The 23,064-nt window shown below is 46.8% G+C and overlaps 1 protein-coding gene and 7 non-coding genes across 11 annotated transcripts; all 8 read right to left on the minus strand.

Annotated features, from left to right (window-relative positions):
* Positions 1–578: 578 nt before the first annotated feature.
* On the minus strand, positions 579–651 carry trnaf-gaa (transfer RNA phenylalanine (anticodon GAA)). Its single transcript has one exon. It is a non-coding gene; the product is annotated as a tRNA-Phe (tRNA).
* A 148-nt stretch (positions 652–799) lies between these two features.
* Positions 800–873, minus strand: trnai-aau (transfer RNA isoleucine (anticodon AAU)). Its single transcript has one exon. It is a non-coding gene; the product is annotated as a tRNA-Ile (tRNA).
* A 127-nt stretch (positions 874–1,000) lies between these two features.
* trnai-aau (transfer RNA isoleucine (anticodon AAU)) lies at positions 1,001–1,074 on the minus strand. Its single transcript has one exon. It is a non-coding gene; the product is annotated as a tRNA-Ile (tRNA).
* A 1,625-nt stretch (positions 1,075–2,699) lies between these two features.
* On the minus strand, positions 2,700–2,773 carry trnai-aau (transfer RNA isoleucine (anticodon AAU)). Its single transcript has one exon. It is a non-coding gene; the product is annotated as a tRNA-Ile (tRNA).
* A 119-nt stretch (positions 2,774–2,892) lies between these two features.
* On the minus strand, positions 2,893–2,966 carry trnai-aau (transfer RNA isoleucine (anticodon AAU)). The gene has a single exon. It is a non-coding gene; the product is annotated as a tRNA-Ile (tRNA).
* Positions 2,967–3,058: 92 nt separating this feature from the next.
* skic3 (SKI3 subunit of superkiller complex) lies at positions 3,059–22,930 on the minus strand. 4 transcript variants are annotated; one of them, XM_056592740.1, is made up of 41 exons: positions 22,832–22,904; positions 22,314–22,414; positions 21,984–22,127; positions 21,563–21,654; positions 21,256–21,331; positions 20,949–21,095; positions 20,475–20,573; positions 19,071–19,179; positions 18,748–18,888; positions 18,503–18,601; positions 18,076–18,200; positions 17,691–17,777; positions 17,410–17,513; positions 17,164–17,290; positions 16,403–16,582; positions 16,146–16,270; positions 15,797–16,047; positions 15,534–15,636; positions 15,206–15,388; positions 14,676–14,823; positions 14,468–14,546; positions 14,301–14,362; positions 14,152–14,208; positions 13,988–14,056; positions 13,643–13,717; positions 13,220–13,361; positions 12,523–12,616; positions 12,204–12,281; positions 11,877–12,001; positions 11,633–11,756; positions 10,983–11,207; positions 10,791–10,863; positions 10,252–10,305; positions 9,772–9,883; positions 9,145–9,273; positions 8,899–9,023; positions 7,595–7,759; positions 6,272–6,424; positions 5,396–5,526; positions 4,153–4,285; positions 3,059–3,831 (listed from the first exon to the last, which is right to left on the minus strand). In XM_056592740.1, the coding sequence occupies exons 2-41, from the start codon at positions 22,401–22,403 to the stop codon at positions 3,751–3,753; spliced, it is 4,716 nt and encodes a 1,571-aa protein (XP_056448715.1). In that variant the 5' UTR covers positions 22,404–22,414; positions 22,832–22,904; the 3' UTR covers positions 3,059–3,750. The 4 variants fall into 4 exon arrangements, with proteins under 4 accessions (XP_056448715.1, XP_056448713.1, XP_056448714.1 ...); XM_056592738.1 differs by having other exon boundaries at positions 22,788–22,900; XM_056592739.1 differs by having other exon boundaries at positions 22,805–22,888.
* Positions 3,082–3,155, minus strand: trnai-aau (transfer RNA isoleucine (anticodon AAU)). Its single transcript has one exon. It is a non-coding gene; the product is annotated as a tRNA-Ile (tRNA).
* On the minus strand, positions 4,788–4,861 carry trnai-aau (transfer RNA isoleucine (anticodon AAU)). The gene has a single exon. It is a non-coding gene; the product is annotated as a tRNA-Ile (tRNA).
* Positions 22,931–23,064: the final 134 nt, after the last annotated feature.

The following is a 23,064-nucleotide window of genomic DNA, read 5'->3' on the forward strand; positions in this document are numbered from 1 at the left end:
TGTTTATTAGGCTATTAACAATATTATAAAAATGATACCGTAATGCACCCGCTCTTTGTCTTTGGATTTTTGCCCCATCTGAATTGGAACGCCCTACGTACTCAAACTTAGGCTAGTAAGTACGGATTGTATGGATATTGGAACACGGTATCAGTCTCTCGCCTTCCATGTTAGCGACCCTCTGAGTCCCTTTGATTGATTGACTGCTGACCTGGTGCCACCGGTCATGACGTAATGTTGATGTGAAGTTGTGATAGGCTATATGATATGAGCAGTATGTTTTATTTTGAAAATTGACCGGATGCTCTATGGCTTTTACTTTTTCACTTCCTGCCCGGCTCGATCTGCTCTGTTGAAATAAATGCTGTTCAGCAACGGCTCGCGTCAAAAATAGAAGTGCTACGGAATGATAGCGCTGCGGCGCGATGCGCCGCTCCTGGGACGCTCCGCAGCGACCCCGTTGGGGATGGTTTCATTGATTAAGTGGCAGCGATCAGCAGCGGTGACCGCGGCGCTTTCGGCCCCGGTGGAAATAAGGCGTAACAAGGCGGTTATTGTTGGACGTGAAGAAAAGATTCTGCCGAAACCCGGGATCGAACCAGGGACATTTAGATCTTCAGTCTAACGCTCTCCCAACTGAGCTATTTCGGCATATACCAACGCACTTAAGTAAACACATAATTTTACTTATGGCGTATGCTTTTTCTACTTGCTTAATGGGACATTAAAAAAAATATCACACTTAGTTCGCAGCGCAGGGAGCTTGTTACTTTGTTCTTCAAACAAAAAAAAAGGTACATGGCCATTACGGGTATCGAACCCGCGACCTTCGCGTTATTAGCACGACGCTCTAACCAACTGAGCTAAACGGCCCGTGTTTTTTGGAAGCTTGACACGCTAATAAAACCTCTTAGTTTCCATGGGCCACATTTATTCACAAGTGCAACATTACATTCGCCGAAAAGGTAGCCCTTAAAAGCATTATCCTGCAAAAAGTACATGGCCATTACGGGTATCGAACCCGCGACCTTCGCGTTATTAGCACGACGCTCTAACCAACTGAGCTAAACGGCCTGGTGACACGTGAAAGAATGCGCACAAAATAAACCACTACGTTTCCGAGCTCCACGTTATGGTTCTGCGTCGGGTTTACGTGTCGCTATGCATGTCCGTGGTAAAGAGAGAACAAAACCGACGCAGAACTATAAACGTTCACCACTACGTCGAAGCGACTGCGTGGTCATGCGTTAAGTGAGCGTGGAACCATAATCATAAGCCTATTACATAATCAGCCCTCACTGTACGTTCACACCAAAAGCTATAAAGCGTTTGAAACGATAAACGCCCATTCACTTTCAATTAGACATGCGCGATAAAGCGATAAAACGCTTGAGCGATAGCTTTAAAGGAGACATATTATGGTGTTTTCCCAACAAGTAAACATAGTATTTGAGGTCCAGAAAATATGTTTTTGAAGCTGTTTGCTGGAAATGGCTTTTAGGAAAAAAATATATCGTCTACCACGATTCCCCTCAGTCCCTTCAGAATGCGCTGTTTCTGGTGTCTGTAGCATTGATTTAAATGAGCTGCTGCCCATTGACCAATGAGCTGTCAGACTGAACCACAGCATGGAGGAGAAGGGATTGTTGCCGTTTGCTGACTCCTGGAGCTCTATATCTATATAATATAATATAACATAATAATAATATTATATACAGGTGTTTATATAATCTATCATAGCCAAAAGCTATGTGAGCCTCGATGATATTATGAATAATAAAGACTGTGTCTGACGTCCACAAGTAAAGACTCGTAGTAAGAGGAACTTTGGCATTGACTCTCTGAAGTCCATGAACCGCGACATGGAGAAGAAAAGGATTGTACTCCGTGAGCTGAGCTGCCGGACTGCCTCCGAACTCCCCACGCCGGTGCTGCCGGCCGCCGTCGAAGCCATCCGGCCAAAGTCCGGCAGTGTACTCCGGGAGCTGAACTGGCGCCTAAGCTAGGTGGCAGCTCCAGCGGGCTAGCAACTCTGGCGGACGAGCAGCTCCGGCTGGGGTAGCTCGGCGGCAGTCCGACAGCTCAGCTCCGGGAGTACAATCCCTTTCTACTCCATGTCTCCTCCTCCCGACTTCCCTTCGGCGGGGCGAGCTCGGTGCGAGAGAAAGGGATTATACTCCGGAGTTTAGCTGCAGGGTTAGAGCCGAGTTCCCCCCGCCGGAGCTGCTCGTCCGCTGGTCCACAAAATCTTAGCCATGCTCTGATTGGAGGGGAGTGGGGAAGTGGGAGGTAATATTCAAATGTGCCCCCTTCCTACGTAGGAGGGGGAGCTGTAAATATTGTTGACAATGTTGAGTGAGCCCTCAGCCCCCTCCGTAGCTGTACGTGCGCATCCAATATTTTATAACTATCCGTCGACGCAACGGAGACGGCAAGGGCTGTGATTGGTCCTCTAACAAAATCCTTTGCGGAATCACTTTGCACCTTATTTATTTTGTACCTTGTTTACTTTGCACATTAAAGACCAATAAAACACCAAATAAGATTTGAAAAGCTTAGGAAGTTTTTTTACCACACTATTTACATGGTTAGTAGTCAGCATATAAGAACGTTCGGGTGACGAATGCATTGCGTATCCGACTTCCCGACGGAGAGCTCCGAAGGCGTAGTCACGGTCGCCTTGTGCTACAAAAAGCACATGGCCATTACGGGTATCGAACCCGCGACCTTCGCGTTATTAGCACGACGCTCTAACCAACTGAGCTAAACGGCCGGTGGTATACAATGATAATAACACACAGACTAACTAGCTACGTTTCCGAGCACCAATTAGTTGAGATACGCAAATTTACATGGTGAAATGTAAATTTGCCTTGTGCTACAAAAAGCACATGGCCATTACGGGTATCGAACCCGCGACCTTCGCGTTATTAGCACGACGCTCTAACCAACTGAGCTAAACGGCCAGTTGGTCACTGCGAGGATAACACGCTAAATAAACCTCAAAGCCACTTTGATTTACAGAATACATTATGCACTGTGATAAGGTTACCCTTAAAGTTATGCGCTACAAAAAGTACATGGCCATTACGGGTATCGAACCCGCGACCTTCGCGTTATTAGCACGACGCTCTAACCAACTGAGCTAAACGGCCCGTAACAATAATTTTAAACGGCCGTATTTTGTTCATAATATGGGAATACCCACAAGAGTATTTTATAAATGAAATTATCTATTAATTAGGTAAAGCAAAAATGAATAACGACCAAACTATGACAAGAATGCAGAAGGATGAATGCAGCAGAATCCCAATCCCTAATGTTGAATGTTTATTGTAAAGCTGCCAATACTTGTAGGATAGACCCAAATGAAGGAGAAATACTGGGTCTCTTCAATCTCCGTTACCACGACATTCGTTTGGTTCAAAGCTCAATACAAGGATTAATCATTTCCGTTAATGTGATACCAAATAATCACCTACCTTTTTTCTTCCATTTTACTATAACACTTTCATTTAATAGTAATGCATTCAAGAAATAACTTCAAGAGACCTTCTGTGATTCAGAGAGACATTGTTTATTGCAGTCTGAGCGGTGGGAATGAGTCATGGAGGTAAGCCAGGTGCCTGCTACCGTAGTTATTACCCTGGAGGCACACAAGTCTGGACGCTATAAAACCAAGATCCTGGGCTAAACACAGCTCTGAGGACATGAGACTATTCTAATGCAGGATATATCTCTGGGGAAGGCTTAGGAAGATGAGGAGGTGAGATGTGAATACAAAGTGAGTAATCTCTGGTCTCCGCTCCCTTTGGCATGTTCCAGAAGAGTCTGTTCAAGAAGACAAGAAAGTAATTATTGAGCAGGTACACACTTAACACAAATCATCATCATCACTTCTATCACTGCTGCTACCACTACTGCTACTGCTAGCAAGCAAGAGATTCATAATTTGAGCAAGTCATAACCTGTGCCATCTTTTATTTACTACTTATAGGCAAACACCACCTTATCTCTGTGTTTTGTGCCAGAACGCATAGATTAGCAAAGCACACAATTCAAAAGAAAATAAAGAAAAGTCTCAAGTATTTAAAAAAATAAAACGACTTTGTAGAATGATCTTGCTGCTTCCCCGCGGGCGGCCTCACTCACGTCCATCAGCTCCTGGTCGTTCTTGGCGTGGAGGTGTTTGAGGAGGTACCAGCGGGCCACCTGCACCACGCTGCCCGCCTGCTCCCCCGGACAGGGAGGGTAGGCCAGTCTCTCCAGCTGGCGCCTGGTCTCCCTGTGTGCGGGGGACGGGGGGACAGGAGTGAGACATGATCCCGGGTCCCCAGAGACTGACAGCTTCAGGTGTGATCCCAGGATTAAAAGGGCTGGTGGGGAGTTTCGTTCCTGGACTGCGTTACCAATGCATGCTTTTAGTGGACGATGCCACGACGATGCAGTGCTGGAGGACTGAGGCCCCGGTTGGCTTACGTTACACGGCCAGGGCAAAAACAACGTCACCTCCGCCGAACTAACGTGATATAAGCGAGGGGTTCGTCCAGCCGAGACGGGTTTTTCTACCTGAATGAAGTGCATTTCTGAATTCGTTTTTTTATCGATTATGGTTGATCTCGTTCTTCTTTAGTAATTTATTTAAATGTATTTTTTAACCGCCACGTGACAGATCAAGAGGAGAACACAGACTTTACACTGTCAAAAGGTTCTTGAGATCGACTTCTTGACTGACCAACACTGCGTTTCACACGGTAAGGTAGTTACCCTTGAAGTACAAAAGCATATGGCCATTACGGGTATCGAACCCGCGACCTTCGCGTTATTAGCACGACGCTCTAACCAACTGAGCTAAACGGCCACTGACCAAACCCAAATGGGTAACCACTATCGAACCTGGTGCCTTAGTATGACCCAAATTTGGAAAAACGTTTAAATATTTAGAATAGTTCTTCTTAAGAATTTAGCATCTTATTAGTATAAATGGATCTTATGCACAATGTCATGTAACTGATAAGGAAACTGCCAAATGACACACATGTAAATTCAATCTTTTTGCGAAAAACTGAGTGAGACACTGAAAGCCTATGGCCCTATTTTATGAAATCTATGTTACAAGCCCACATGGTTTCTATTTTTAGCCGTGCAAAAGATAGTATTGCCAAAGGACCCCGGGATCTAACCAGTGACCTTTAGATCTTAAGTCTAACGCTCTCCCAACCCAGATATTCAGCACGTGTAAACCTCTATTGATACACCACATCCGTTTTTATATTGCTTCTGATATTTGCGTAGTGACTTGAGGATTGCTCTATTGAGGATTGCTGCTTCAAACAACAGAGACGGGAAAGGGATCCAGCCATGGTGTTTCAAGCAGGATAGCAGAGGCACCAACCTAGCCCCCATCTTGGTAGCAAACTGAAGAAGTGCCTGCAAGAGAAGCGCCATGGAGGAGGAAGCCAGCTTCAGAGCCTCCGAAGTGGCTTCCAGAACAAGATCATTCCACTCGTTGCCATGGACACCAGCCTGAGAGGGAACACGCATAGATGGAAAGAAAATCCTTTAAACTAATTTTAGATTTACGATTCCAGATATAAAAAGGGCAAAGTAATGTAATATCAGCTTTGCAAAGTAGTTGAATTACTATAGAAACCACATTGTTAATTCATGGTAAACATCCCAAACGGCAACTAATTTCACAGTCGAGAGATTCACAACCCTCCATTCTGATTGTCTGTTCAAAGAGGATAGGCAGCAGAAAAGCAGCATTAAAGGATTTAACCACCGACGGCATGCATCCAAATGTTCTGAAATGAACCATGCAGAGGTCCCCAAATGCTCAGAGCTCCTGACAAAAAGGGAAAAACAAAGACTTTGCCCTCCTTTGCTGGCTTGGCTGCTTCCAGTTGACCTCGGCTGATGATGACCCAACGTTATCATATCTGACTGTGAAGCCAGCTACCCTCCAGCCAGCCTGCTAACCTGTTCCTGCCAACGTGACTTGATGAGGGCACAAGAGACCTCCGGCCCTATACTGCCCCATCCCAAAACTATCCCACTAGTTATATCATTGCAGTCCCCTCCTATGCAAAATAAACGCATGAATAATCCCCCGGATCGTGAGACTAGTACGAAACTTCAGCGTTCTTGCTCGGCTTTTAGACTTCGGGGGCTAATGTGATAACTCAGATCTAATTAAATATGTACTTGTGGGATTGCAACGATGAGGACGATGATACGAGCTAATTTACCGTTCCACATGGACACTCACCATGCACGGCCCCAGGGCCAGCAGGGCCAAGCCCAGCAGGCTGGCTATCTGTGCACTGGGCAGGCACAGCTGGGAGGCGAGCTGCAGGCTCTGTCGGTAGGCCATCACGGCCTGGATCAGCAGGCCCTGGCTACGGTACAGCTCGGCCAGCCACTGGTACAGGGAGAGACCGAGAGACAGTGAGACAGAGACAGAGAGACAGAGAGACAGAGAGATAGAGTGAGACAGAGAGACAGAGAGATAAACAGTGATGAGAAGAGAGGCAAGGACAAAACAGGAGGATTACAAGAGAGAGAGACAAACAGAGAGAGACACAGAGTGAGAGAAACAGAGTGAGAGAGAGAGATACAAAAACACAGTGTGATAAGCAGGAGGGAAGAGGGCAGCAGCAGCAGAAGTAAACAGTGATGAGAAAAGAGGCAACAATAAAAAGCTAGGATTACAAAGGCCAGGGGGACATAAGAGGGGTGGAAAAGAGACTGTATACAAGGAATGACGCGGACAGAGACAGCCACTCAGTAGCAGTTACTTCAGGCATTCATCTTAACACTACACCGCAGACATAAAAAACGTCGAAATAACCTCCCTGCTGATTGCAGCCCTTCGATCAGGAACTGAAAGTATTTCACTAGTCCAGTCTATCAGCGGTGGACGGTGTCCGCGGTACTAATAGCCAAAGTCATCTTGGCAGAGAAGGATAAAGATGGCAAGCCTTTGTGGAAGTGTGTGCGCTGTTGCCTTCCCCTATACAGTGAGGATGCAAAGGTCTGAATCCAACATTACGTAGTTTCTCTTTATTATAATGGCTTAGGGTATCCAACCACTCATTAATTCAGTTTTATTACATCACATAGCTAGATCACCAAGAAATACATTAAAAAAATATACAACCTTTCTTCTTTTAATGAATGCGCTCTCTGGCATTGAAATAAAGTTTTGAAAAATTGCCAAAATACCATTATTATATTGCGTACCACTACAAGATAGTAATGCAATTTTGTTATGTGATTCAATTAGATTGTCTATACTTTGTTTTAGTTTCTTTGCAATGTATGCCATGATGAGGAATCCCATTATGATGCACCTTTTAAGTGGAGTATTAAACTAGTACTTGGGGTACATTAAAGGGCTACACAATGGGCGTGGAATAGGCTAATTGGATCCCTGCCGGTTTGCGTAGGTAGCGAGCGTGTGGGCGGAGGGTATTCAGATCCTTTTGAAAGCAACAAACGGCCTAAAATATTCATAAAGCAGCCCGCCTGCGGGAGCGCCATGCTAATGACAGCACTCGGTGCGTTTGGAAACCAAGGACGAGCCGCTTACATGCCAAGCCCCGAGGTTGGTGGGGTTAACCATGACGCTGCTGCTGAGCTGCTCCAGCACGGCGTCCGGCAGCGCGGTACCCGCCCCGGCCAGCAGGAGGCGCTGGCACTGCACCCGCCTCAGGGACAGCACAATGGCAGGGTGCTCCGGAGAGACGCTCAGCACCTGATGAAAGAGAGTGTCAACAAACGGAAATTAATAATTCAAGGACATAAAAGGGTCATCTGGTTTTGTTTTTTTCTGATCCATAGCCGTTCAATTCATTACTCTTTATATTACATTAACATTGACATTGACATTCAGGGCATTACGCAGACACTTTTATCCAGAGCGCCAATAAGTACCTTTGTCAGAAGAAAGACTGACACGATATATCGCTTGGACAGTAAGGATGTTCATAGAACTAAGTCCCAAGCACTTACAATTGCTAGGTTATAAGGTTAATTACCTATTCCCCATATATAGCAAAAATAGCTAGGATAAGATGCTAAACAATGCTAAGTGCCGTTTTAAAGTTCCAGAACGTACAACATACAATAAATGGGCATGTTAAGTGCCTGGACGTCCAAACATACAATAAGTGCGTAAGAGGGATGTTTTCAGCAGTGTCAGGGAGGAAGGCTATACTGAGTTCAGGTGAAGTCTGAACAAGTGAGTTTTGAGTCTCTTGCAGAAGCTGGTGAGCGACTCTGCAGTACTGATGTCTGAGCTCGTTCCACCATTGTGGTGCCAAAACAGAAGAGTTGGGACTGCAGTCTTTGCTTGCTCTTAGCGATGGCTGTGCCAGTCATCCAGCTGAGGGAGTGGAGCGTGGGGTGCTCGAGCTGGGGTGTGTGGTCTGACCAACACCTGGGGGTAGGAGGGGGCAGTTCCACCTCCTTGTAAGCCGGTTCCATTAGCTTGAATCTGATGCGAGCTACTACAGGGAGCCAGCGGAGGTCTCGGCGCATTGATGAACTTTGCTAGGTTATGGTATAGCTGCAGTCTTTAAGGGAATCTCAGTAAGGTTACAGTTCCAATCTCACTGATTTACATTAAGGAAGGAAGTAAGGAAGGAAGGGAGGGAGGGAGGTATGAAGATGAGTGAATATAAAATCTAAAATTCATGAGCTACTTAACCTAATTGACAAGTGGGGCAGCTTGACTTGCTGGATACACTTCAGCACCCAAATCAAAACGGAGGGTACATGAAGTGTTTCCGAGCCAGATCCAGCCTCTCTGTCTGCCCGTCTTGTGTCTGTGTGTGTGTCTAGTGTTTGTGTGTCTGTGTCGACTGTGTGTCTGTGTTGGCTGTGATGACCTACCTGTGCGCAGAGGGCCTCTGCCTCATCCAGCCTCCCCCCAAGTGTGAGGCCAGCGAGAGCCTGCTGCAGCACCCAGGCCTCCAAAGCCTGCGCCAGGGGCCGCTCTATCTCCTCCACGCAGTGCACTGGGAAACACAGCACACAAACAGCAGGGGGGGAAGCCATCAACAGTGGCTGACAGCAAACACCAAGTAACCCGAGCAGCGGCCTGAGCAGCAGAGAACCAAAGGGGCCTGCATGGCTCACCTTTCTCGGAGACCACCGCCATGAGCGTGGGCTCCAGCCCCTCGGTGCGGGTGGCGTTCTGGGAGAGGAAACGGGCGGCGTTCTCCGTGTGGCAGGCGGCCATGAGGCTGGCCCATGCGGCCGGATCGTCTGGTGCACAACGGAGACGAGATGGAGAGAAGACCCGACACGACGGGGAGAGAGAGAGAGGGGGGGAGCGGAGGGATAGGAGGAAGGGGATGTGAGCGGATATGAACCAAGTATTCACATGAGCGGAGAGCAATCGGTCCAGTAAACACACAGACGCAGCTTTAGCATTTAGAGACAAAGGCAGTGGGGCAGGATATTGTTTTCTTATGTGTGTGTTTCTCTCTCTGTGTGTGTGTTTCTCTCTCTCTCTGTGTGTGTGTTTCTCTCTCTCTCTGTGTGTGTGTTTCTCTCTCTCTCTGTGTGTGTGTTTCTCTCTCTCTCTGTGTGTGTGTGTTTCTCTCTCTGTGTGTGTGTGTGTGTGTGTGTGTGTGTGTGTGTGTGTGTGTGTGTGTGTGTGTGTGTGTGTGTGTGTGTGTGTGTGTGTGTGTGTGTGTGTGTGTGTGTGTGTGTGTGTGTGTGTGTGTGTGTGTGTGTGTGTGTGTGTGTGTGTGTGTGTACCAGGACAGAGCAGCACTGCTCTCTGCATGGTCTTCAGGGCATTTCTATGCCTGTCTTCTCCAGAGTGTCTGCCGCCTGCCAGCTGGTTCACGCCACTGAACAACAGCGCCCTCTACAGGCACACAGGATAATTGCAAGCTCAAATGGAGGTTTGCAAGACTGAATAAAACATGAACAAATATCAGCAAGGAACTAATGAAGAACCCGGCCAGCACCAGATCATCATAGAAAATCTATATTTCTTAACTAAATAATTTAAAATGTTGAAGGAGAGATCCTCCACTCTGCGTTCCTTCTCAAGAATATCCCTGTGTTAATCTCCGTTAGAGTTTACTTTTACCCTCTGGGGGCTAGGGAAGGGGGGTGTCATCAAACTATGACCTGTCAAGCCTTTTGAGACTGTAACGGTGATTAAGGGCTATACAAATACAATTTAATTGATTGAATATAACCCTTGTAATGTCGGTACACAGCACGTACCTTTCCTTGTGTCATACTGGCGAGACAGGCAACATGGCCGGCCACTGCACCACCCTAGGGAACACAACAGAACATGACCTGGATCACAACCGACAGAAGCTAGGCCCATACCCGTTTCTAATGCACTGGGGAGATGCCGCCTTGCTTGCCCCCACAAGTTTGTGCGCCGTGCTTGTTGTAGTTTTTCTAACGTGACTAGTTGTTGCTAGACAGCAGGTGAAAAAACGGCAACGTTTGCCAAGCCAAAAAAGTGTTAATCGCGCGAAAAAGAAAATTACCGCCGTTTAAATTGGTTTGCGTTTGCGGCGTTAATAATGCCGTTAATAACGCGTTAAACTGACAGCACTAATATATATATATATATGCACACGCACTATTATTATTAATGATAGGATTTGGGTTACGGTTGTCATACAGCAATTTGTGACCTAGATATAATTATAGAATATGTTTTCCATTAGCACTACAAGTGTGTGTGCGTGTGTGCGTGCATGCACGTGTGTGTGTCTGTGTACGCATGTGTGTGCGTGCATGCTTACATTTGCTTTCTTTGGGCAGTACTGTGGGACCAGTCTGGACAGTAGAGCCCAGAGTGAAGGGTTTCCGGGATTGCTGTGATAATAAAAAACAAACACAAAATAATTGCATTTAATTAGCATAACAATGTGATGAGTTAGGATAAACTATATCCCTGTAACTAAACAGCTAACTAGTACAACCGGACGCTCCACCTGTGCACTGCCCGGGACGCCTCCCGCTGCACGCCGCTGTAGTTGCCCTGCAGAGCCAGCAGGGCGCAGGTGAGCAGGCAGCGCTGCTCCACGGCGCCCCCGGTGGCCGTGCCCTGCTTCAGCAGCTCCGTGAGGGCGGCGGCGGCCAGCGTGGCGTCGCCGTGGTCCAGGCCCAGCGCACACAGACACAGCAGAGACTCCGGGATGGGCTCCTTCAGCATGGAGCTGGGGCGGAGGGAGGGAGGAGTTAGGACCCATGGCTAGATTAAGGACACCGACACACCTCACCTTCAGCCACACACACACACACACACACACACACACACACACACACACACACACACACACACACACACACACACACACACACACACACACACACACACACACACACACACACACACACACACACACACACACACACACACACACACACACAGTAAGCACTACTGGAAAAGATAAAACAGACTCTTATTAACCTTGTTGAAACATCACATCTGCCAGTTCAAGACGACATTCAGGCAAGGCTTACTCTTACTATGTTTAGCAGCCGTGAGGATAAAAAAAAAAGAAGCATTGGAAGCCCGCTGCAGAGCACGCCTCCTTTGTAGCTCAGCGGGGTGGGCCCACCAGAGCGGCAGACCACTGACCATTTGAAGAGCAGCGTCTTGGCGGAGTCCAGGCCGCCCAGCCGGTGCTGAAGCAGGGCCAGGGCGGTCAGGATGTAGGCCTTCTCCTTCTCACTGGAGGCGATGGCCAGGGCACGCTCGTAGGCTAAGGAGCGCACACACACACACGCACACACACACACACACACACACATTGGATACAATGAGAAACTGTGCGACAGCCTCCAGACAGTAACCGAGTGCCTTTGGTGTGGCAGCGTCTCACCGTTGATGCTCTCTGGTATGTGTCCTGCCCTGCAGTGGGCCAGAGCCAGCCCCGCCAGGTCCTGGAGCTCCTGCAGAGGGGTGGAGGAGTAGACGCGCACCGCCTCCTCCCACTGCCCTGAGGAGCTGGGGGGCGCGGGGGGGGGGTTGGACCGGACAGTACCGTTAGAAACCACTGTCATCCATACAGAACCACCGCCGTTTGGAAGTGCATCAATTTATGAAAATAACTGAAATGCGTGTCTCTGTGAGGTACGGTGACTGCTTTTGCATCTTAGCAACTCAAGTACAAGCTGTCAATAGACGGGTTGGTTGAACGGTGAGTTACCACAACGCGCGACCGAGGCTGCCCAGAGCGAAGGCCAGCTCGTCTGTAGGAGGCCCCGACTGGAGGAGCTCCACGGCCCTGAGGTTTAACACAACCACAACAACACATTATACAGCTACACAAGGATCGCACAAAATACCTCAAGAACAGGCTGACATGGCTAGATTAAAGTACCACATCCATGTTTTTCTTATTTGCCCAAAGTGACATAATGCCAAGGGTAGATGAAAGAAATGACACAGACTTGCAGAAGTGAAGCAGCCTTTTGGACTTGAACTGCACACATACACCATACATAAGTGGGAGAAAGCAGTGTTACCTCTGGTAGGCCTGCAGTGCCTGTGTCTTCAGCTGCAGGTGTTCGTTGAGGAAACCCAGCATGATCAGGGCATCAGGGTCAGTCTGGATCCTCTCTGGGTGAATGACACCAAGTCACAACCAACGGCAGCCGTCAAACCTCAACGAAATAACGATTCTCAAGGTGATGTGCCGATTTGTACCACTGCAGTCATTACTTTACTCCTAAATGACTCTTAACAAGCTGAGCCCATCCAGCCTCCACTGAATCAACCAGAGTACCTATAACTTGGAATTTATATCACTTGGTCTGTCGCCAGGCATAATTCGATTGCTGCACAAAACTGATGACTGCAGTGAAAAAGTTGCTCAGCGCAGACTTGAACCACTGCCACACTGGTGTATCCCGGGAAACAACGCTGGTCCCGATTCCCTATGTTTACGAGAACCCGGGCACCAGTGTACCTGGGTGCCAGTATACCCAGGCCTGAGCACCTGTTGCAGTGCGTAACTGTGTACCAGTGTACCTGTTGCAGTGCGTAACTGTGTACCAGTGTACCAGTGTACCTGTGTACCTGTGTACCTGTGTACCTGTTGCAGTGCGTAACTGTGTACCAGTGTACCAGTGTACCAGTGTACCTGTTGCAGTGCGTACCTGTGTACCTGTGTACCTGTTGCAGTGCGTAACTGTGTACCAGTGTACCTGTTGCAGTGCGTACCTGTGTACTTGCTGAGCGCCGTCTGAGCGGCGGACACGGCGTTCATCTGGACGATGTTGTAGCGGTACAGGTCAGAGTCCCGGTTGCTCTTATCCAGCAGGGTGGAGCACACCCAGAAGGCGTAGCCCTTCACCCCCTCCGTCTGGGGAGGCAAAGAGAACCCGTCATGGAAAAGAGAAGTAGAAGCTCACAATACAGTTGTACCAATATGTTTGGCTGGCCCTGGATCCTGTGTGGTACATCTGTGTTGTGCTATTCTGAGTCAGGAGAATAAGTATATAAATATTAATACAATTACATACCGGTCACTGATTCAAAGTTATCCCATTCATTATTTTTTAAAGGGCAGCCCCTGAAGCATGTTATTCTCCCCTTGACCACAAGATGGCCACCAGTAAAGTGCGAGTTGAAACGTAAGCTCACGTGAGTGCTGAGTTCCGTGGTGTGCCTGAAGAGGTCCATCGTATCGTAGCTCCCCACTGCCTCTGCTATCAGAGCCTGGCAGGAATGAACCAAAGGTACAGAATTAAAGACACATTCTGAATGGCTTCTGTCCTCTCTGACTGAGAGGGAATGATGTAGCATTGGGACCACAGGTTGGAATCTAACCTTGTTGGCTAAAAGGAATATTCACGCCCGAGCATTTGCCTTAATTCAGGGGTTACTCTGGGGCTCCATCTAAGCCACAGAGTAACCCCTGAATCAAGGCAAATGCTCGGGCGTCTGATAGATTAAATGATAACGTTGATATATGTGTGATTCCAATACCTGTCCAATCCAGCAGTTCACATACAGCGGCTCCAATGATTGGGCTACTTTGAAGGCCTCGTGTGACAGCTGGGGAACGAGAAGAGAAGTCATCCGTTGGGTCGTATTTGGGTCCCAAGGCAATGGTTACTATTGTTCTCTTTGTTAAAATATACAATAATTACCTCTAAATTTTCCTTCTTCAAATACAGTGTGCCAAGATTGGTCCAGGCTGTTACGTTCTATTCAACAGGGGAAAAAGTAAAGAAGAAAATCTATAAATACATTGCTGGAAATAATCATACCCCATGAATGCATAGAATAATTTACTCACATTAGGTTCAACTCCAACGGATTTTATGAAGCTGTGTTGAGCCAGGGCAAAGTTCTCAAGACCTGGTAAAACAAATATATAAAAAATTTAAACCCAGACCTCGGCTTGAAGACGATGATGATGATGACGATGATGATGTACAGCATTTATGTGAAGCCTTTGTTTACCTTTGCTCATCGCGATCACTCCCAGTGCATTCCAGTAGCTATAGTTCCCACTGTCCATCATGATTGCCTTTTTTACACACTTAAAAAAAAAAAAAAAAAAATGTAAAGCCAAACAGACATGAAAATGTTCACACTAACACAGATGCCCATATCTAAACCTTGTGGATATGGAGCTTTTCATGTTTAGACTTAAGGGGAGGGCCGGTACCTGCTGGGCCTTCTCTAGGAGCAGGGGCTGGCTGCTGTTGTCCCCATCTGCAAGGCAGGGGAGGCTGGCTTGACGATGATAATTGAGTCCCAGGTCGTACCACAGGCTGGGGGCCTCGGGCATCAGCTTCAGAGCGCGGCCGTAGCACCTGAAGAGCACGGTAAAGGGAGCCAAGGAGGGGGTCAGGCATTGATGAAATCCACCAAATGTTATCTAAACCATCTGTTTTTCCATTTAAAAGGGGTGGTCATTAAAGGGCTGATTATGCTCCCACGTTTATGCAACGCAAGGGGGTTATGGACCCCTTAAGACCCTCCTTGTGTCCACCGCAAGGGCCTGACGTGCGCCTCCCAAAAATTGTAACCTTCCATCGAGGTGACGCAGCAGCAAGGGCTGTGATTGGTCCGCTTACTAAAACCGGCGCAGAACCATAATGGTTCACGACTGCGTCGAAGCGTCTGCATGGTCATTGCGCTGCGTGAACGGTGAACCCTGATCAGCCCTTAATAGGGCCATAAGGCTGGTCGTACCGCTCGCCCACTTTGAGGGTCTGGGCCTGGTTGAGTAGGTGGTTCTGGCTGGAGGGCTCCAAACCAGCCAGCGGGCCTGGCATCAGAACCCGGGCTCTGTTGGGAGACACGGCACTGACTGTGGTGCAGGCGTCTCCCAGCAGCTTCCACAAGCAGGACAGGTCTGGACGGAGCTCCACCGCCCTGAAGGGAGGAGGGAAGAGGACAGGGTTGGAGGATGGACAGAACATGACCGTCTGGAACATCTCGTCCTCCACTCTGATGCTGGGACGCCATGGCCTGAGAACACCTTTTGGAGCCAGTTCTTGAGCCCAGTTCGACCCATTACCTGAAGTGGCTTTTGATGGCCTGTTGAATGAGGTCTATGGCGCTTCCGTCTCGGTAGTCTTCCAATAAACCTTTGGCCAGGGACAGCAGACACTCTCCCAGACCTGGAGAATAAACAGTTACAGCACGCCAAAATAATATCATATATTAAGGTGGAGTAAGGCGGAATGCCCCCAACAAACTGTACAAACCAAAAGCTATCCCAAGACACGCGCGCGCACACACACACACACACACACACACACACACACACACACACGGTACCTTTCAGGGCGGGGACGTAGTCCTCGCGGGCAGTGATCTGCCGGTATTCTGCGGCGGCCTCCTGAAACTTGCCCAGGGTCTGCTTGATGGAGGCCGTCTGGTAGACGCTGTAGATGGAGGAGGGCTGCAGTGCGTGGGCCTTGCCGAAGGCCTTCAGGGCGGCCGTGAAGCTCCGGCGGTTCAGGTAGGCCTCGCCCAGACACTCCCAGCACACCCAGTCCTCCGGGTCGGCCCTCAGAGCCGACTGAAGGCTGAAGAGAAAAAATAATTGAAAAATTCTAAAATAAAAAGGACTGGATCTCGAGCCAGAAATGTCACAGGAAAGAGGGGTTGGGGGTGAATGACGTACTCTGCTATAGCCTGGGGCTGCTGTCCGACCTTCAGGTGATACAGGCCTCGTCTCATCCAAGCCCACTTGGCCGACCCAGGGGTGGAGTCGTCGATCACCGCCTGAAGCACGGCCAGAGCGGTATCCTGCACCGTGGAGACCGAGAGGGAATGAGTGACAGCTGAACCGATGCTGCTCATCCATAATCCTGACCGTAGACAGTTATCAGCCATGTGTGTGGATTTAGGGGGAGGGGGGGCTCTCTGGAGGGAGCTCACCATGTCTCCCTGCTCCATGCTGAGGTCCACCAAGGCGGCCCCAGACTCCTCATCGCTGGCATCCAGCTCAAAGGCCTTCTTGTAGCAGCCGCGGGCGCGGCCGGCGTCCTGGGCCACCTGCCGGTAGTAGTGGCCCAGGTGGCGGTACACGCAGCCCAGGTACGGGTCCAGCTTTGCGGCCTGAGGAACACATTGACAGCGGCTTCTCAACGTGCATCTTGATAACCAAAAACAAAACTCAGTAGAAACAAAGTGAAATGGATATTTTGAAGTAAACCCTGAAGTTATTTGTTTTGTGACTCCCAAAGCTCCTCGTGGATTCATATTTTACGTTTTAAAAAGGAACCAAAAGAAAAACAATTTTGCTTGAAATGTTCTCTCAAACAGATTCTTTCAGGAAGACGCTAATTTAAGGCCAACAGAGCTCTAGGTTAAACATTAGTGCTCCGCAGCAGTGGAAAATAAATGTAAAAGCGGGGCTCGCTTTTTGAGGGTGGGCGGGGTTTGGAGAGAGTAGGGAGAAGGAGGGGTGAGGAGCAGAGTGTATTTTATTTTTCTTGCTTGAAATCGCAGATCTTGCCTTTAGTTGAGTTCTCAAAAAAAGCAAATAACTATATAATAGAAGAAGAAGGTGGCCCTTGACTGGCTTGATTGCCTTGGCTTGGATTTCATTATTGACCACAAATAAAGGTGATGAAGATTTTCCCCCTAATCGAGCAGCCCTACCCTTGACCCTGACCTAGCAGTGCCGCAGTGCCAACCTTAAGCAGATGTGTGTGGGCCTTGCTCCGGTCCCGACGGCTCTCCTCTCCCATGTCCCAGTAGAGCTTTCCCAACAGGAAATAGCTCTCCCCGACGTCGTGGCCCTGGGCTGCAGCCTGTAGGAAACTACAGCAGGAGAGAGAGTTTTCACCAGGACATCGGCCTATTGAATCACACGGTACAACCAGCCGTGGATAACACGGGTGATTCACACTGAAGCACTCAGAACACCCAGGCCGGCCCACCTCTGCTCTGACAGTTGGAGCTGTCCCTGGGCGGCCTGCCCCAGGCCTCTCAGTACCAGCCCCTGGACTAGGTCTGGCATGGAGTCCAGCAGCTCAGAGGACACCTGTGGACGAGCCAGAGAAATACAGAATCATGAATCTTTATTAATGCCAAAGTAGATTTTTTTAGCCATTTCAGGTCTTGCATAACGTGCGTTTCTGAAGCTATTGCAACAAACGCATGTTCTTCAAAGGATATGGATAAGTGATCTTAGACCAATTGGACCACAAGGAATCATTACCTGTAGAGCTTGTTCAGCCTGCCCTTTGTTCAGATACGCTCTCCCCTTAAAAGCTTTCAGGACTGTGTCGGTTTCAGCACCAGGGATCTGAAACAAAAAGTTGAAAGCATATTTAATAAAATAACAATTGGCCTGATTGTAAGATTCAAGCAGTGCACTAAACAATATCCAATGCCTTATATCAAAATAGATGGAACACAATTGAACATATAAGAGAAGTGTATCTCAACTTGCTGTCTATTTCCACAATCTAGGATATTAGAAACAAAAAGGAGAGTGAAATAATTGACCAAGATTCATTGCTACACGTTTCTGTGACAAATATGGATCGACAAATAAGCGGCCAGTATTGATTCTGGTGATGTCCAAGCCCTGAAGGTCTGACCTGCTTCATGGTCTCCAGGGCCTGGTCTGCAGCCTGGGCGTCCCCACTCCGGACTAAGGTCTCCAGCCTCATCCTCAGCAGCTTTATCTTCACATCCTCATCTCCAGATACACACAGGGTCAGACCTGAAGCCCCAACACACACACACACACACACACACACACACACACACACACACACACACACACACACACACACACACACACACACACACACACACACACACACACACACACACACACACACACACACACACAGCATCAGTTCTCTGATCTTGGATCAAAGACTTCCATGATAAAAGCCAGATCTAACAGCTTGTCACTTGTACATCAGTACTGTGATCATAACTCTGTCGGTTCAAAAACCAATCAAACTCATGTTTTGCTTCTTGTCCTAGATCAGTTCTAGAGACCCAGGCGTGCTTTACCTTGGGAGCAGGACAACGCGCTGTCACTGTATCGGTGCAGCTTGAGCTGGGCCTGGGCCAGACTACACCATCCGGTAGTGGAGCCTGTTTGCTTCAAGCCTGAGTGAACAGAGGCCTGGGAATCAGTTACCCAGCATTGAAAACGCAGGGTGTGGTAGTAAACTAGCCCTGTGCGATTGACTATAAATGCAATGGTAAATAGCTTGTGAACAAATACGTTTTGTCGGTTCGACATGGGAGCTCACCTTGTGCCAGGCTCCTGATGGCCTCTAGATATTTGCCTTCCTGCAGCAATTTGGTGCCCATACCAACGTGGGCCAGACCATTGTTTGGGGACATTTCCAGGAGCTGAGAGAAACAGCTGCCAGCTTCCTCTGTCTGGACATCTAGAAATAAAAACAGAAAGGGAGACATTCATACGACATTTCAACGTTAACCGACTAACTGCTGTTAGACGTCAACGATAACACAACAAACAATTCCTGCAAAGAGAAAAACTGCATCTTGAACCTCAATGTGAGGTTCCTCGTCACATTGAGGTTCTGAAAGAGCGTGATAGAGTGGTTACCTGTTTTGAGGTGGTGCAAGCACAGGACCTCCAAGGGGTAACTCTGACTGGGGTAGAGGGACAGCATGGACTTGCAGGCCTCTTTCATCTTGGCCTCCGCTTGTGGAAGCTGCAGAGCATCACGACAAACAGAGATATTGTTTCTGGCCTTAAAGGGCCCTAAACTCTCCTTTTACACTCACACTTATTCCTTAATTATTGTTATTGTTATTATTCTTGGACGCACCTTTGTTGCAAGTGTCGGGACACTAAAGGCTGAATTAATGAATGAACTTTAACATGAGTTGAATTTGATTTGGCTGACTTTAAATCCTCAATTAAATCACTTTTTTCCTTTCCCCCAAATGAGTCCTATCTTTTTGGCTCTATGGACAATGTGCACAACGCTGAGCCATATCTAGCTACTGATGAGACCAGGTAAAAATGTAATGGCTCATTTCTTCCTTACTCCACAACCTTAGACATCAGGTCAGACGAGTAGGAATCAGTTAGGTGGAATTAGGTCTCAAACTGAATCGGCCTACATAGGTCTAGCAGTTAATCAAATTTTGATCACGATTTCGATTTTTGCATCAAACGATCCCAAAACTAATATAATGGAGTTTGGTTTTTTCATTAAATGTTTTAGAGAAAGTGCAGAACAGCTGTATGCATAACTGTACATTATTTTAGATTTGAACATTTTCTATTTACCCATTTTGTGTATTTTTTAAGGCTAAATTTCAAAGTTCTTAATTACGTGTTTTTTGGGAGAGACATGCTGAATAAAAACATCATGTTTTCAAACTCAAAAATAATCGTTTAAATAATCGTGATTTCAATATTGACCAAAATAATCGTGATTATGATTTTTTCCATAATCGACCAGCCCGCCGCCTACATGCATAATAGGAAGAACACACATGAAACATGATGCCATCGCTGCTCTCAAGCTGGCTGGCAACCTAACTCTTTCTCCTGATGAAACTGCTTGTCAAAATCACTCCGTTTGAGGCCGGAGATAATAATGCCAATAATAATAACAATGATTTAATTATTTCCATCGGCTTAGGGGCCTGGCCTAGCCCACTAACAAAAAGTTTAAGCAACAAGCTTATGAAGGTCATAATTCATCGCTAGTCTATTACTCAAACATGCCCAGTAGCCTTATAATGGATTGGTTAATGGGTTTACTATCTATGAAACAAGAATAGGGAAAGATCTTTATTTGGGGACCATTGCTTCCCCCTGTGGCAGAAGAGAGCGTGGCGGCAAACGGCACATTTGAAAAAGAAGCTATAAGATGTGCAGTTGCTTAACTATAAAAAAAAATATGGCTTATCTTTAAACCGCAATGTTTTGAGAAGAGGTTTAAAATATTTAAATCACCGAACCGCATCAGAGACTATTACGGGACAGTCTTACCTTAGAGAGACACCTGATGTAGTCAGCCGAGAGCTTCCTGTGTTCCTCTCCGGGGGCCGGACAGGTGAGCACCATGGCCTTCTCAAAAGCGTTGACCAACTGGATTTAGGGATGACAGTCAATGGTAATCAATTACAACTATAAGGAGCATGCCTCATGCGATTCAACAATTGAGTGCAATGGCCTCTCTTATGAGGGCACTTGATAACCGCTCTGGTCTCCTGACAATATTGAGTGCTCATTCATTTGGATCAAAATTGATATCAGTACAGTTATTGAGTGCTCATTAATTTGGATCAAAATTAATATCAGTTCAGATAGCATATTATCTAACCTGTGTCTTCATTATTCTAAAGGAGATGGGGATTTTCACAACAGACATATCATGAACATAATGAATTGTTTAATCAAATCGCATGTTAATAATAACCACAAATTGAGGGATTGTGAAGCTGAATATGGGGGATATCGTACATGCTGTTGCGTTTCATTGTCTGTCTGATGTGTCTCAACAAAGCCCGACAGCTCCTTGATCATCTGCTGCCACAGCTGCAGCAGGTCAGCCTTCTCTATAGCGTCTTTCTCCTTCAGCTCGAGGAACTGCAACCACAGCTTTGCCAACTGAACAAACACACACACACACACACACACACACACACACACACACACACACACACACACACACACACACACACACACACACACACACACACACACACACATTTAACAATCTTTATCATTGGTTGTTTGGAGTTGAACAGGCGTTTCATGAGTAGCGTACCTTTAAATGTTCCTTGTCCGACCGATAGCTTTCAGTTAATTTCTTGATCACCTCATAACATTTAGTTTTGTCCGTGCTGTGAATGGAAAGAATGAGGATCGGCAACAATATGCCAGGTGTATCACATCACTAAATACTTATTGTTAACTAATCGTGCAGCCAAAGCAAATAGAAAAATAGAAACAAGAAGAAACATTTGAACAGCCAAATAAACCAGGAGAAAAGCAGTGAAATGGTGAGGTCCAAGGTGCGTTTGGTTGAGCGGGGAAGGGTTCTGAGGAAGGTTTTCCTCATAATCGGGGCCCACCTCGCATACAGCTCCACCAGCTTCTGGTAGACATCAGGCAGCTCAGCTTTGAAATCCCACTGATCGGTCTTCTCATACAAATTAGCTAAGCCCTGAAACACAAAAAGCACTTCAAAGCAGGGGCTTGTTTTGGTCACATCACAAGGCCGAACCTCAAGTGATGTTTTGAAGGACCAGGAGACCAGATTAAAACTGTAATTTAAAAGGCAATCTGTTTGAGTATTTTATCTGGATTTTATCTGGAGTATTTTATCTAGAAGTATCAAAGGAATAAATGTGAACATATTCAGCATTTAAAAAAAACAGAACAAGTGTTGACATGCAACATTGTCTTAGCAAACTTAGTTAATTTGGGACGAAAGAGATTTGGCAAAGATAAGAGCATAACCTTTAAGAATAAACATTATTTTTCCTACTTTACCTGCCATGCAAGTAGCTGCTCAGGTTCGAGCTCCAGGGCCTTTTTATACGCCGTCTGCGCCTGGTCCGGTTGCTCCAGCTCACTGGCTGCCAGGCCGATAAACACCCAGGCATTATAGTTCTCCTTTTCAAGTTTCAAAACAGCCTAAACAAATCAAATGGGAGAGGGAGAAAACAGGAGTTAAAAACAGTAGTGTTAGCAGGAGAACCAATAAACAAACAAAAACATGTCAATGTCACGCAAGCTGTTTATAAATCTGTAAATGTTGTTAATACTTCAATGTTTTATGGGGTACCTTATGCAGTAAGACACGTCGGGCACTTTCCTTACCTTGCAATGCTTTAAAGCCTCTTTGAATTCTTTGTTTTTAATAGCCTCTCTGGCACTTTTCAGTGCAGCTTTCACTTCTTTAGTAGACATCCCTGAGTGATCTACAGGAATAGATGACAATCCCAGGACAATATGAACACACACTTCACTGTGTAAACATGACGAAACATAGCTTAATCTGAATTGAGCCTTAAAAGCGATGGTTTCGTTTTCATTCAAAACAGATGACAACACATTGTTCTAAAGAAACAGAGGCATACATTTGAATTGCAAGCAAGATAAAAAAAAAAAAGATAAATCAAATATCACATTTGCTTTGATACTATTATGTCTATCTATAATGTCCTGTCATTGTGTCAAGGAAATCGCAGCTGAGCAACTCTCTATACCGAGTTACTAGTTAGCCTTAGAAGCTAGTTCAAATGTATCTATGACTAGTTATTCAAAGTAAATACATAACCAACGCATTCAAACCTTTAAATAACTGAGACCTTAGACTTATATATTTGAGTGTAGACCGCTAGTTAGTCGACCTGTTTGGCTCTGCACTGTAAACCATCGGTGGGAGCTGTAGTGCAGAATAGAGCAGTGATGTTCTGCTGTGGTGGCTACTTCTCCGCGTTCAACGACAGGAAGTAAATAGTCGGGACTTTCAAAGTAAAAGCATGATGTTGCTATTCACTGCATTTACTGGACAGTAATATACTTTTGCTTTCCATTAGAATTGGCAATAAAAGTAATAATGCTAATA

Source organism: Gadus chalcogrammus, chromosome 6 (genome assembly GCF_026213295.1).
Source record: "Gadus chalcogrammus isolate NIFS_2021 chromosome 6, NIFS_Gcha_1.0, whole genome shotgun sequence".
Lineage (NCBI taxonomy): Eukaryota > Metazoa > Chordata > Actinopteri > Gadiformes > Gadidae > Gadus > Gadus chalcogrammus.